General features: G+C 50.4%; 1 protein-coding gene across 1 annotated transcript; it reads right to left on the bottom strand.

Annotated features, from left to right (window-relative positions):
* Positions 1–189: 189 nt before the first annotated feature.
* LOC144826991 (histone H1.3-like) lies at positions 190–884 on the bottom strand. Its single transcript, XM_078685453.1, has one exon. It carries the CDS (start codon positions 882–884, stop codon positions 240–242), a length of 645 nt encoding a protein of 214 aa, XP_078541579.1. The 3' UTR covers positions 190–239.
* Between the last annotated feature and the right edge of the window lie 13,794 nt (positions 885–14,678).

Below are 14,678 nucleotides of genomic sequence, written 5' to 3'. Positions count from 1 at the left end.
CCTTGTTTTCTATGTGATAACGATTTCAATCCACTCAGCACCGAAAGAGCCGTTTTATATGGCCAAGATCACACGCAGCACTCGCCTGTGAAACGGTGCGCTGGGATGTTTTGTGCGGTTTATTTTTGGAAAAGTGGGGCATTGGGTGGGTGCAAAGGTGGGGATGAACACGCTCTCTTCTAGACAGGGTGGTGGCCCTTAAAAGAGCCTTTGTGTTTGCAGTGTCTCGGTGCAAGCCCTTACTTCTTCTTGGGTGCTGCCTTTTTGGGCTTGGCTGCTTTGGGCTTGGCTGCCTTGGGTTTGACTACCTTGGCAGGGCTTTTCTTGGCTACTTTGGGCTTCGCCGCCTTGGCTTTCGCTGGGCTCTTGGCAGCCTTCTTGGCGGGGGCAGCCTTGGGCTTCTTGGGGCTCTTGGCTGCCGCCGGCTTCTTGACCTTCTTCGGGCTCTTCTTGACCCCCGCGGGAGCCTTTTTGGGCTTCTTGGCGGCAGGGGCAGCTTTCTTGGCCGCTGGCTTCTTGGTGGCTGTCTTCTTTGCCGCCTTCTTGCCCACCAGCTGCTTCTTGTTCACCTTGAAGGAGCCGGAGGCCCCGGTGCCCTTCAGCTGGGCTAGGGCGCCTTTGCTGACCAGGCTCTTCAGGGAGACCTTTACTCGGCCCTTGTTCTTGTCCGCATCGTAGCCGGCGGCGAGCAGCCCCTTCTTCAGGGCCGACAGGGAGACTCCCTTCCTCTCGGCCGAGGCAGTCACCACCTTCATAATCATGTCGGACACGCTGGGACCGGAAGGCTTCTTGGCCTTGGAGGCCCCCGCTGCTTTCTTCTGCTGCTTCTTCTTGGGGGCGACCTCAGCGGGAGGAGCCGCGACGGCGGGAGCGGTTTCTGCCATTGTAATGCAAGTCTGGGCGCAGGCACGGTCAGAGAACAGAAATGTACCGCCCGAGCCGAGCCCCGTGCATATATAGGGAGGAGCCAGCCCCTGATTGGTCCCGGGGAGAGAGGGCTGTGCGAGGCGCACTCGGCTCCCTGCTCCCAGCTGACTTTTGTGTTTCCTACCATCGGAATAACTAAGTTTTAAAACACAATCACTGAAACACACGCTCCCAGGCACACATGAAAAGAAGCCCAGCTTCAGCCCCTTCCCGCCCCCGCCCCCGTTTCAGCTGCCCCCGTCCTCAGAGGCTCGTAATGCCCCGTGGATCTCTGCCCTCCCCCGATGGCTGACGCCTCCGTGCCTGGAATCCCGGGCCCCGGGCCCCTTTTCCCCGGTCCACCCTCGCGCTCCGAGGCCGGGAGCGGCGGCCCGCGGGCGGGAGGGGCCTCCTGCAGGGAGCGGGCCCTGTGGCGGCGCAGTGGGGCTCCGGGGGCCGCGGGGAACGGGTTCTGGAACTGGCCGAAGTAACACAGGGCTCCGCCGGCCGAGCGCGGGGAGTGGAGACAATGCCCGGGGTCCAGGGGGGCCCTCGCCGCGCGCCTGCACCCTCGGCTGTGGCACCCACGAGTCGGGGGCAGCCGGGGGACTTTCACAAGCAGCGGGGCACGGTCCGGGCTCAGGCATCACCAGGGTGCTGCGCGCTGATAGCTGCACATGCAAGCAGAGGGCATTCACTGCCAAGGGCCGAGCTGGAGGAGACGGGCGCAGACTCAACATCATAAGCACACAGTGGCACGGTGAAGGCAGGCGGCCGAGTTAGGCCTGCATGATTAACGGCACCCCGAGGGAGAGCAGAGGGTGTGAATGCACCTGAAATGGTGACCCCCCCCAGTACCTGCATGGAGGCACTCTGCTGAGCTGCTTTTTTACAGCTGGAGTTAGGTTTTTTACCACTCAGGTGACGTACGTAGAAGGGAACCGACCTTAACAACGCGGTCAAAACACGTGACTATCACTGTTGTAGTGAGCCCGATTGCTGGCGTGGGGACCACTCCTGAATCAAATGGTCTGTCAAGAGAGCGAACAGTGCCCACGAATCAGATTCTGCGCCTGGCAGCCTGATTGAGATCTACTGCTAATTACAGGCTTTCGCTTTGGATGTAGGCAGAGGGAACCAAAAATAAAACACTTCACATAGTCCAAAACGTATATGAACACCATTCACAGTTTCAGATCTTAGCCTTCAGGTACTCTGGCCCATCCCTAGCTTGTCACTGGTATCACTAAAACTGGTGCCTGGGGCCTGGAAACACACCCAAGGCCTTGCAGGTCTTTCCTGATACTGTGAAGGGGTGAAATAAATGTTATTGGGCATGTGAGGTGTTTTGCTTTAACACCTCCATCCAGGGGGATGACCTGAATCCTTACCCTGCGCTGAGCTCCATAACCCTGGGTTGAAGGTGTGACTTCATCCCCTTGAAGCTTAACACCACCACATGTCACAGGTATCAGTAACATTGGTGCCTGGAGGCTGGAAGTAGGCACAAGGCCTTGCAGGCCTTTCCTGATACTGCGAAGGGGTGAAATACAATTTATTGGGCATGTGAAGTGTTTTGCTTTAACACCTCCAGCCAGGGAGGATAACCTAAAATCTTACCCTGCGTTGAGCTCCATAACCCTGGGTAGAAAGTGTGACTTCATCCCCTTGAAGTTTAACACCACCAAATGTCACAGGTATCAGTAAAATTGGTGCCTGGATGCTGGAAGTAGGCCCAAGGCCTTGCAGGCCTTTCCGGATACTGTGAAGGGGTGAAATAGACTTTATTGGGCATGTGGAGTGTTTTGCTTTAACACCTCCAGCCAGTGGTATAACCTGAATTCTTACCCTGCACCGAGCTCCATAACCCTGGGTAGAAGGTGTGACTTCTTCCCCTTGAAGCTTAACACCTCCAAATCTCACAGGTATCAGTAACATTGGTGCCTGGAGGCTGGAAGTAGGCACAAGGCCTTGAAGGCCTTTCCTGATACTGGGAAAGGGTGAAATAAACTGTACTGGGCATGTGAGTTGTTTTGCTTAAACACCTCCAGCCAGGGGGATAACCTACAATCTTACCCTGCGCTGAGCTCCATAACCCTGGGTACAAAGTGTGACTTCATCCCCTTGAAGCTTAACACCACCAAATGTCACAGGTATCAGTAAAATTGGTGCCCGGAAGCTGGAAGTAGGCCCAAGGCCTTGCAGGCCTTTCCTGATACTGTGAAGGGGTGAAATACACTTTATTGGGCATGTGAAGTGTTTTGCTTTAACGCCTCCAGCCAGGGGGATAGCCTGAATGCTTACCCTGCGTTGAGCACCATAACCCTGGGTAGAAGGTGTGACTTCTTCCCCTTGAAGCTTAACACCACCAAATGTCACAGGTGTCAGTAACATTGGTGCCTAGGGGCTGGAAGTAGGCCCAAGGCCTTGCAGGCCTTTCCTGATACTGTGAAGGGGTGAAATAGACTTTATTGGGCATGTGAAGTGTTTTGCTTTAACACCTCAGGCCAGGGGGATAAACTGAAATCTTACCCTGCACTGAGCTCCATAACCCTGGGTAGAAGGTGTGACCTCATCCCCTTGAAGCTTAACAACACCAAATGTCACAGGTATCAGTAACATTGGTGCCTGGAGGCTGGAAGTAGGCCCAAGGCCTTGCAGGCCTTTCCTGATACTGTGAATGGGTGAAATACACATTGTTGTGTATGGTAATTGTTCTATTTTCACGCCTCCAGCCTGGGGAGAAGCATGAAATCTTACCCTGCGTGGAGCTCCATAACCCTGGGTAGAAGGTGCGACTTCATCCCCTTGAAGCTTAACACCACCAAATGTCACAGGTATCAGTGACATTGGTGCCTGGAGGCTGGAAGTAGGCCCAAGGCCTTGCAGGCCTTTCCTGATACTGTGAAGGGGTGACATAGACTTTATTGGGCATGTGAAGTGTTTTGCTTTAACACCTCCAGCCAGGGGGATAACCTGAATTCTTACCCTGCGCTGAGCTCCATAACCCTGGGTAGAAGGTGTGACTTCTTCCCCTTTAAGCTTAACACCACCAAATGTCACAGGTGTCAGTAACATTGGTGCCTGGAGGCTGGATGTAGGCCCAAGGCCTTGCAGGCCTTTCCTGATACTGTGGATGGGTGAAATAGACTTTATTGGGCATGTGAAGTGTTTTGCTTCAACACATCCAGCTAGGGGTGAAAAGCTGAAATCTTACCCTGCGCTGAGCTCCATAACCCTGGGTAAAAGGTGTGACTTCATCCCCTTGAAGCTTAACACCACCAAATGTCACAGGTATCAGTAAAATTAGTGCCTGGAGGCTGGAAGTAGGCACAATGCCTTGCAGGCCTTTCCTGATACTGTGGAGGGGTGAAATAGACTTTATTGGGAATGAGAAGTGTTTTGTTTCAACACATCCAGCTAGGGGTGAAAAGCTGAAATCTTACCCTGCGCTGAGCTCCATAACCCTGGGTAGAAGGTGTGACTTCTTCCCCTTGAAGCTTACCACCACCAAATGTCACAGGTATCAGTAACATTGGTGCCTGGAGGCTGGAAGTAGGCCCAAGGCCTTGCATGCCTTTCCTGATACTGTGAAGGGGTGAAATAGACTTTAATGGGCATGTGGAGTGTTTTGCTTTAACACCTCCAGCCAGGGGGATAACCTGAAATCTTACCCTACGCTGAGCTCCATAACCCTGGGTAAAAGGTGTGACTACATCCCCTTGAAGCTTAACACCACCAAATGTCACAGGTATCAGTACAATTGGTGCCTGCAGGCTGGAAGTAGGCCCAAGGCCTTTCAGGCCTTTCCTGATACTGTAAAAGGGGTGAAATAGACTTTATTGGGCATGTGAAGTGTTTTGCTTTAACACCCCCAGCAAGGGGGACAACCTGAAATCTTACCCTGCGCTGAGCTCCATAACCCTGGGTAGAAGGTGTGACTTCTTCCCCTTGAAGCTTACCACCACCAAATGTCACAGGTATCAGTAACATTGGTGCCTGGAGGCTGGAAGTAGGCACAATGCCTTGCAGGCCTTTCCTGATACTGTGGAGGGGTGAAATAGACTTTATTGGGAATGAAAAGTGTTTTGTTTCAACACATCCAGCTAGGGGTGAAAAGCTGAAATCTTACCCTGCGCTGAGCTCCATAACCCTGAGTAGAAGGTGTGACTTCTTCCCCTTGAAGCTTACCACCACCAAATGTCACAGGTATCAGTAACATTGGTGCCTGGAGGCTGGAAGAAGGCACAATGCTTTGCAGGCCTTTCCTGATACTGTGGAGGGGTGAAATAGACTTTATTGGGAATGAGAAGTGTTTTGCTTCAACACATCCAGCTAGGGGTGAAAAGCTGAAATCTTACCCTGCGCTGAGCTCCATAACCCTGGGTAGAAGGTGTGACTTCATCCACTTGAAGTTTAACACCACCAAATGTCACAGGTATCAGTAAAATTGGTGCCTGGAGGCTGGAAGTAGGCCCAAGGCCTTGCAGGCCTTTCCTGATACTGTGAAGGGGTGAAATAGACTTTATTGGGCATGTGGAGTGTTTTGCTTTAACACCTCCAGCCAGGGGGATAACCTGAAATCTTACCCTACGCTGAGCTCCATAACCCTGGGTAAAAGGTGTGACTACATCCCCTTGAAGCTTAACAGCACCAAATGTCACAGGTATCAGTACAATTGGTGCCTGCAGGCTGGAAGTAGGCCCAAGGCCTTTCAGGCCTTTCCTGATACTGTAAAAGGGGTGAAATAGACTTTATTGGGCATGTGAAGTGTTTTGCTTTAACACCCCCAGCAAGGGGGACAACCTGAAATCTTACCCTGCGCTGAGCTCCATAACCCTGGGTAGAAGGTGTGACTTCATCCCCTTGACGCTTAGCACCTCCAAATGTCACAGGTATCAGTAACATTGGTGCCTGGAGGCTGGAAGAAGGCACAATGCCTTGCAGGCCTTTCCTGATACTGTGGAGGGGTGAAATAGACTTTATTGGGAATGAGAAGTGTTTTGTTTCAACACATCCAGCTAGGGGTGAAAAGCTGAAATCTTACCCTGCGCTGAGCTCCATAACCCTGGGTAGAAGGTGTGACTTCTTCCCCTTGAAGCTTACCACCACCAAATGTCACAGGTATCAGTAACATTGGTGCCTGGAGGCTGGAAGAAGGCACAATGCTTTGCAGGCCTTTCCTGATACTGTGGAGGGGTGAAATAGACTTTATTGGGAATGAGAAGTGTTTTGCTTCAACACATCCAGCTAGGGGTGAAAAGCTGAAATCTTACCCTGCGCTGAGCTCCATAACCCTGGGTAGAAGGTGTGACTTCATCCCCTTGAAGCTTAACACCACCAAATGTCACAGGTATGAGTAACATTGGTGCCTGGAGGCTGGAAGTAGGCCCAAGGCCTTGCATGCCTTTCCTGATACTGTGAAGGGGTGAAATAGACTTTAATGGGCATGTGGAGTGTTTTGCTTTAACGCCTCCAGCCAGGGGGATAACCTAAAATCTTACCCTGCGCTGAGCTCCATAACCCTGGGTAGAAAGTGTGACTTCATCCCCTTGAAGCTTAACACCACCAAATGTCACAGGTATCAGTAAAATTGGTGCCTGGGAGCTGGAAGTAGGCCCAAGGCCTTGCATGCCTTTCCTGATACTGTGGAGGGGTGAAATAGACTTTATTGGGCATGTGGTGTGTTTTGCTTTAACACCTCAAGCCGGGGGGATAACCTGGAATCTTACCCTGCGCTGAGCTCCATAACCCTGGGTAAAAGGTGTGACTTCATCCCCTTGAAGCTTAACACCACCAAATGTCACAGGTATCAGTAACATTGGTGCCTGGAGGCTGGAAGTAGGACCAAGGCCTTGCAGGCCTTTCCTGATACTGTGAAGGGGTGAAATAGACTTTATTGGGCATGTGGAGTGTTTTGCTTTAACACCTCAAGCCAGGGGGATAACCTGAAATCATACCCTGCGCTGAGCTCCATTACCCTGGGTAGAAGGTGTGACTTCATCCCCTTGAAGCTTAACACCACCAAATGTCACAGGTATCAGTACAATTGGTGCCTGCAGGCTGGAAGTAGGCCCAAGGCCTTTCAGGCCTTTCCTGATACTGTGAAGGGGTGAAATAGACTTTATTGGGCATGTGAGGTGTTTTGCTTAAACACCTCCAGCCAGGGGGATAACCTAAAATATTACCCTGCGCTGAGCTTCATAACCCTGGGTAGAAAGTGCGACTTCATCCCCTTGAAGCTTAACACCTCCAAATGTCACAGGTATCAGTGTAATTGGTGCCTGGAGGCTGGAAGTAGGCCCAAGGCCTTGTAGGCCTTTTACTGATACTGTGAAGGGGTGAAATAGACTTTATTGGGCATGTGAAGTGTTTTGCTTTAACACCTCAAGCCAGGGGGATTACCTGGAATCTTACCCTGCGCTGAGCTCCATAACCCTGGGTAAAAGGTGTGACTTCATCCCCTTGAAGCTTAACACCACCAAATGTCACAGGTATCAGTAACATTGGTGCCTGGAGGCTGGAAGTAGGCACAAGGCCTTGCAGGCCTTTCCTGGTACTTTGAAAGGGGTGAAATAGACTTTATTGGGCAAGTGAAGTGTTTTGCTTTAACACCTCAAGCCAGGGCGATAACATGAAATCTTACCCTGCGCTGAGCTCCATAACCCTGGGTAGAAGGTGGGACTTCTTCCCCTTGAAGCTTAACACCACCAAATGTCACAGGTATCAGTAACATTGGTGCCTGGAGGCTGGAAGTAGGCACAAGGCCTTACAGGCCTTTCCTGATACTGTGAAGGGGTGAAATAGACTTTATTGGGCATGTGGAGTGTTTTGCTTTAACACCTCCAGCCAGGGGGATAACCTGAAATCTTACCCTGCCCTGAGCTCCATAACCCTGGGTAGAAGGTGTGGCTTTATCCCCTTGAAGCTGAACACCTCCAAATGTCACAAGTATCACAAGAACAGGTGCCTAGGGGCTGGAAGTAGGCCCAAGGCCTTGCAGGCCTTTCCTGATACTGTGAAGGGGTGAAATAGACTTTATTGGGCATGTGAAGTGTTTTGCTTTAACACCTCAGGCCAGGGGGATAAACTGAAATCTTACCCTGCACTGAGCTCCATAACCCTGGGTAGAAGGTGTGACCTCATCCCCTTGAAGCTTAACAACACCAAATGTCACAGGTATCAGTAACATTGGTGCCTGGAGGCTGGAAGTAGGCCCAAGGCCTTGCAGGCCTTTCCTGATACTGTGAATGGGTGAAATACACATTGTTGTGTATGGTAATTGTTCTATTTTCACGCCTCCAGCCTGGGGAGAAGCATGAAATCTTACCCTGCGTGGAGCTCCATAACCCTGGGTAGAAGGTGCGACTTCATCCCCTTGAAGCTTAACACCACCAAATGTCACAGGTATCAGTGACATTGGTGCCTGGAGGCTGGAAGTAGGCCCAAGGCCTTGCAGGCCTTTCCTGATACTGTGAAGGGGTGACATAGACTTTATTGGGCATGTGAAGTGTTTTGCTTTAACACCTCCAGCCAGGGGGATAACCTGAATTCTTACCCTGCGCTGAGCTCCATAACCCTGGGTAGAAGGTGTGACTTCTTCCCCTTTAAGCTTAACACCACCAAATGTCACAGGTGTCAGTAACATTGGTGCCTGGAGGCTGGATGTAGGCCCAAGGCCTTGCAGGCCTTTCCTGATACTGTGGATGGGTGAAATAGACTTTATTGGGCATGTGAAGTGTTTTGCTTCAACACATCCAGCTAGGGGTGAAAAGCTGAAATCTTACCCTGCGCTGAGCTCCATAACCCTGGGTAAAAGGTGTGACTTCATCCCCTTGAAGCTTAACACCACCAAATGTCACAGGTATCAGTAAAATTAGTGCCTGGAGGCTGGAAGTAGGCACAATGCCTTGCAGGCCTTTCCTGATACTGTGGAGGGGTGAAATAGACTTTATTGGGAATGAGAAGTGTTTTGTTTCAACACATCCAGCTAGGGGTGAAAAGCTGAAATCTTACCCTGCGCTGAGCTCCATAACCCTGGGTAGAAGGTGTGACTTCTTCCCCTTGAAGCTTACCACCACCAAATGTCACAGGTATCAGTAACATTGGTGCCTGGAGGCTGGAAGTAGGCCCAAGGCCTTGCAGGCCTTTCCTGATACTGTGAAGGGGTGAAATAGACTTTAATGGGCATGTGGAGTGTTTTGCTTTAACACCTCCAGCCAGGGGGATAACCTGAAATCTTACCCTACGCTGAGCTCCATAACCCTGGGTAAAAGGTGTGACTACATCCCCTTGAAGCTTAACACCACCAAATGTCACAGGTATCAGTACAATTGGTGCCTGCAGGCTGGAAGTAGGCCCAAGGCCTTTCAGGCCTTTCCTGATACTGTAAAAGGGGTGAAATAGACTTTATTGGGCATGTGAAGTGTTTTGCTTTAACACCCCCAGCAAGGGGGACAACCTGAAATCTTACCCTGCGCTGAGCTCCATAACCCTGGGTAGAAGGTGTGACTTCTTCCCCTTGAAGCTTACCACCACCAAATGTCACAGGTATCAGTAACATTGGTGCCTGGAGGCTGGAAGTAGGCACAATGCCTTGCAGGCCTTTCCTGATACTGTGGAGGGGTGAAATAGACTTTATTGGGAATGAGAAGTGTTTTGTTTCAACACATCCAGCTAGGGGTGAAAAGCTGAAATCTTACCCTGCGCTGAGCTCCATAACCCTGGGTAGAAGGTGTGACTTCTTCCCCTTGAAGCTTACCACCACCAAATGTCACAGGTATCAGTAACATTGGTGCCTGGAGGCTGGAAGAAGGCACAATGCTTTGCAGGCCTTTCCTGATACTGTGGAGGGGTGAAATAGACTTTATTGGGAATGAGAAGTGTTTTGCTTCAACACATCCAGCTAGGGGTGAAAAGCTGAAATCTTACCCTGCGCTGAGCTCCATAACCCTGGGTAGAAGGTGTGACTTCATCCACTTGAAGTTTAACACCACCAAATGTCACAGGTATCAGTAAAATTGGTGCCTGGAGGCTGGAAGTAGGCCCAAGGCCTTGCAGGCCTTTCCTGATACTGTGAAGGGGTGAAATAGACTTTATTGGGCATGTGGAGTGTTTTGCTTTAACACCTCCAGCCAGGGGGATAACCTGAAATCTTACCCTACGCTGAGCTCCATAACCCTGGGTAAAAGGTGTGACTACATCCCCTTGAAGCTTAACAGCACCAAATGTCACAGGTATCAGTACAATTGGTGCCTGCAGGCTGGAAGTAGGCCCAAGGCCTTTCAGGCCTTTCCTGATACTGTAAAAGGGGTGAAATAGACTTTATTGGGCATGTGAAGTGTTTTGCTTTAACACCCCCAGCAAGGGGGACAACCTGAAATCTTACCCTGCGCTGAGCTCCATAACCCTGGGTAGAAGGTGTGACTTCATCCCCTTGACGCTTAGCACCTCCAAATGTCACAGGTATCAGTAACATTGGTGCCTGGAGGCTGGAAGAAGGCACAATGCCTTGCAGGCCTTTCCTGATACTGTGGAGGGGTGAAATAGACTTTATTGGGAATGAGAAGTGTTTTGTTTCAACACATCCAGCTAGGGGTGAAAAGCTGAAATCTTACCCTGCGCTGAGCTCCATAACCCTGGGTAGAAGGTGTGACTTCATCCCCTTGAAGCTTAACACCACCAAATGTCACAGGTATGAGTAACATTGGTGCCTGGAGGCTGGAAGTAGGCCCAAGGCCTTGCATGCCTTTCCTGATACTGTGAAGGGGTGAAATAGACTTTAATGGGCATGTGGAGTGTTTTGCTTTAACGCCTCCAGCCAGGGGGATAACCTAAAATCTTACCCTGCGCTGAGCTCCATAACCCTGGGTAGAAAGTGTGACTTCATCCCCTTGAAGCTTAACACCACCAAATGTCACAGGTATCAGTAAAATTGGTGCCTGGGAGCTGGAAGTAGGCCCAAGGCCTTGCATGCCTTTCCTGATACTGTGGAGGGGTGAAATAGACTTTATTGGGCATGTGGTGTGTTTTGCTTTAACACCTCAAGCCGGGGGGATAACCTGGAATCTTACCCTGCGCTGAGCTCCATAACCCTGGGTAAAAGGTGTGACTTCATCCCCTTGAAGCTTAACACCACCAAATGTCACAGGTATCAGTAACATTGGTGCCTGGAGGCTGGAAGTAGGACCAAGGCCTTGCAGGCCTTTCCTGATACTGTGAAGGGGTGAAATAGACTTTATTGGGCATGTGGAGTGTTTTGCTTTAACACCTCAAGCCAGGGGGATAACCTGAAATCATACCCTGCGCTGAGCTCCATTACCCTGGGTAGAAGGTGTGACTTCATCCCCTTGAAGCTTAACACCACCAAATGTCACAGGTATCAGTACAATTGGTGCCTGCAGGCTGGAAGTAGGCCCAAGGCCTTTCAGGCCTTTCCTGATACTGTGAAGGGGTGAAATAGACTTTATTGGGCATGTGAGGTGTTTTGCTTAAACACCTCCAGCCAGGGGGATAACCTAAAATATTACCCTGCGCTGAGCTTCATAACCCTGGGTAGAAAGTGCGACTTCATCCCCTTGAAGCTTAACACCTCCAAATGTCACAGGTATCAGTGTAATTGGTGCCTGGAGGCTGGAAGTAGGCCCAAGGCCTTGTAGGCCTTTTACTGATACTGTGAAGGGGTGAAATAGACTTTATTGGGCATGTGAAGTGTTTTGCTTTAACACCTCAAGCCAGGGGGATTACCTGGAATCTTACCCTGCGCTGAGCTCCATCACCCTGGGTAAAAGGTGTGACTTCATCCCCTTGAAGCTTAACACCACCAAATGTCACAGGTATCAGTAACATTGGTGCCTGGAGGCTGGAAGTAGGCACAAGGCCTTGCAGGCCTTTCCTGGTACTTTGAAAGGGGTGAAATAGACTTTATTGGGCAAGTGAAGTGTTTTGCTTTAACACCTCAAGCCAGGGCGATAACATGAAATCTTACCCTGCGCTGAGCTCCATAACCCTGGGTAGAAGGTGGGACTTCTTCCCCTTGAAGCTTAACACCACCAAATGTCACAGGTATCAGTAACATTGGTGCCTGGAGGCTGGAAGTAGGCACAAGGCCTTACAGGCCTTTCCTGATACTGTGAAGGGGTGAAATAGACTTTAATGGGCATGTGGAGTGTTTTGCTTTAACACCTCCAGCCAGGGGGATAACCTAAAATCTTACCCTGCGCTGAGCTCCATAACCCTGGGTAGAAGGTGTGACTTCTTCCCCTTGAAGCTTAACACCACCAAAATGTCACAGGTATCAGTAACATTGGTGCCTGGAGGCCTGAAGTAGGCACAAGGCCTTGCAGGCCTTTCCTGATACTGGGAAAGGGTGAAATACACTGTACTGGGCATGTGAGGTGTTTTGCTTAAACACCTCAAGCCAGGGGGATAACCTGAAATATTACCCTGCGCTGAGCTCCATAACCCTGGGTAGAAGGTGTGACTTCTTCCCCTTTAAGCTTAACACCACCAAATGTCACAGGTGTCAGTAACATTGGTGCCTGGGGGCTGGAAGTAGTCCCAAGGCCTTGCAGGCCTTTCCTGATACTGTGAAGGGGTGAAATAGACTTTATTGGGCATGTGAAGTGTTTTGCTTTAACACCTCCAGCCAGGGGGATAACCCCAATTCTTACCCTGCGCTGAGCTCCATAAACCTGGGTAGAAAGTGTGACTTCATCCCCTTGAAGCTGAACACCACCAAATGTCACCGGTATCAGTAAAATTTGTGCCTGGAAGCTGGAAGTAGGCCCAAGGCCTTGCAGGCCTTTCCTGATACTGTGAAAGGGGTGAAATAGACTTTATTGGGCATGTGGAGTGTTTTGCTTTAACACCTCCAGCCAGGGGGATAACCTAAAATCTTACCCTGCGCTGAGCTCCATAACCCTGGGTAGAAAGTGTGACTTCATCCCCTTGAAGCTTAACACCACCAAATGTCACAGGTATCAGTAAAATTGGTGCCTGGAAGCTGGAAGTAGGCCCAAGGCCTTGCAGGCCTTTCCTGATACTGTGAAGGGGTGAAATAGACTTTTTTGGGCATGTGGAGTGTTTTGCTTTAACACCTCTAGCCAGGGGGATAACCTGAAATCTTACCCTGCGCTGAGCTCCATAACCCTGGGTAGAAGGTGTGACTTCATCCCCTTGAAGCTTAACACCACCAAATGTCACAGGTATGAGTAACATTGGTGCCTGGAGGCTGGAAGTAGGCCCAAGGCCTTGCATGCCTTTCCTGATACTGTGAAGGGGTGAAATAGACTTTAATGGGCATGTGGAGTGTTTTGCTTTAACACCTCCAGCCAGGGGGATAACCTAAAATCTTACCCTGCGCTGAGCTCCATAACCCTGGGTAGAAAGTGTGACTTCATCCCCTTGAAGCTTAACACCACCAAATGTCACAGGTATCAGTACAATTGGTGCCTGGAAGCTGGAAGTAGGCCCAAGGCCTTGCATGCCTTTCCAGATACTGTGGAGGGGTGAAATAGACTTTATTGGGCATGTGGTGTGTTTTGCTTTAACACCTCAAGCCGGGGGGATAACCTGGAATCTTACCCTGCGCTGAGCTCCATAACCCTGGGTAAAAGGTGTGACTTCATCCCCTTGAAGCTTAACACCACCAAATGTCACAGGTGTCAGTAACATTGGTGCCTGGGGGCTGGAAGTAGGGCCAAGGCCTTGCAGGCCTTTCCTGATACTGTGAAGGGGTGAAATAGACTTTTTTGGGCATGTGGAGTGTTTTGCTTTAACACCTCTAGCCAGGGGGATAACCTGAAATCTTACCCTGCGCTGAGCTCCATAACCCTGGGTAGAAGGTGTGACTTCATCCCCTTGAAGCTTAACACCACCAAATGTCACAGGTATGAGTAACATTGGTGCCTGGAGGCTGGAAGTAGGCCCAAGGCCTTGCATGCCTTTCCTGATACTGTGAAGGGGTGAAATAGACTTTAATGGGCATGTGGAGTGTTTTGCTTTAACACCTCCAGCCAGGGGGATAACCTAAAATCTTACCCTGCGCTGAGCTCCATAACCCTGGGTAGAAAGTGTGACTTCATCCCCTTGAAGCTTAACACCACCAAATGTCACAGGTATCAGTAAAATTGGTGCCTGGGAGCTGGAAGTAGGCCCAAGGCCTTGCATGCCTTTCCAGATACTGTGGAGGGGTGAAATAGACTTTATTGGGCATGTGGTGTGTTTTGCTTTAACACCTCAAGCCGGGGGGATAACCTGGAATCTTACCCTGCGCTGAGCTCCATAACCCTGGGTAAAAGGTGTGACTTCATCCCCTTGATGCTTAACACTAACAAATGTCACAGGTGTCAGTAACATTGGTGCCTGGGGGCTGGAAGTAGGCCCAAGGCCTTGCAGGCCTTTCCTGATACTGTGAAGGGGTGAAATAGACTGTGTTGGGCAAGTGAAGTGTTTTGCTTTAACACCTGCAGCCAGGGGGATAACCTGAATTGTTACCCTGCACTGAGCTCCATAACCCTGGGTAGAAGGTGTGACTTCTTCCCCTTGAAGCTTAACACCACCAAATGTCACAGGTATCAGTAACATTGGTGCCTGGAGGATGGAAGTAGGCCCAAGGCCTTGCAGGCCTTTCCTGATACTGTGAAGGGGTGAAATAGACTTTATTGGGCATGTGAAGTGTTTTGCTTTAACACCTCCAGCCAGGGGGATAATCTGAAATCTTACCCTGCGCTGAGCTCCATAACCCTGGGTAAAAGGTGTGCCTTCATCCC

This window comes from Lissotriton helveticus, chromosome 4_1 (assembly GCF_964261635.1).
Source record: "Lissotriton helveticus chromosome 4_1, aLisHel1.1, whole genome shotgun sequence".
NCBI classification, from domain to species: Eukaryota; Metazoa; Chordata; class Amphibia; order Caudata; family Salamandridae; genus Lissotriton; species Lissotriton helveticus.
This window is presented reverse-complemented; position numbering and strand designations above follow the sequence as displayed.

What these genes read in the sequence shown, in the direction of transcription:
- LOC144826991 (XM_078685453.1), bottom strand. Translation starts at nt 884, where the DNA reads ATGGCAGAAACCGCTCCCGCCGTCGCGGCTCCTCCCGCTGAGGTCGCC.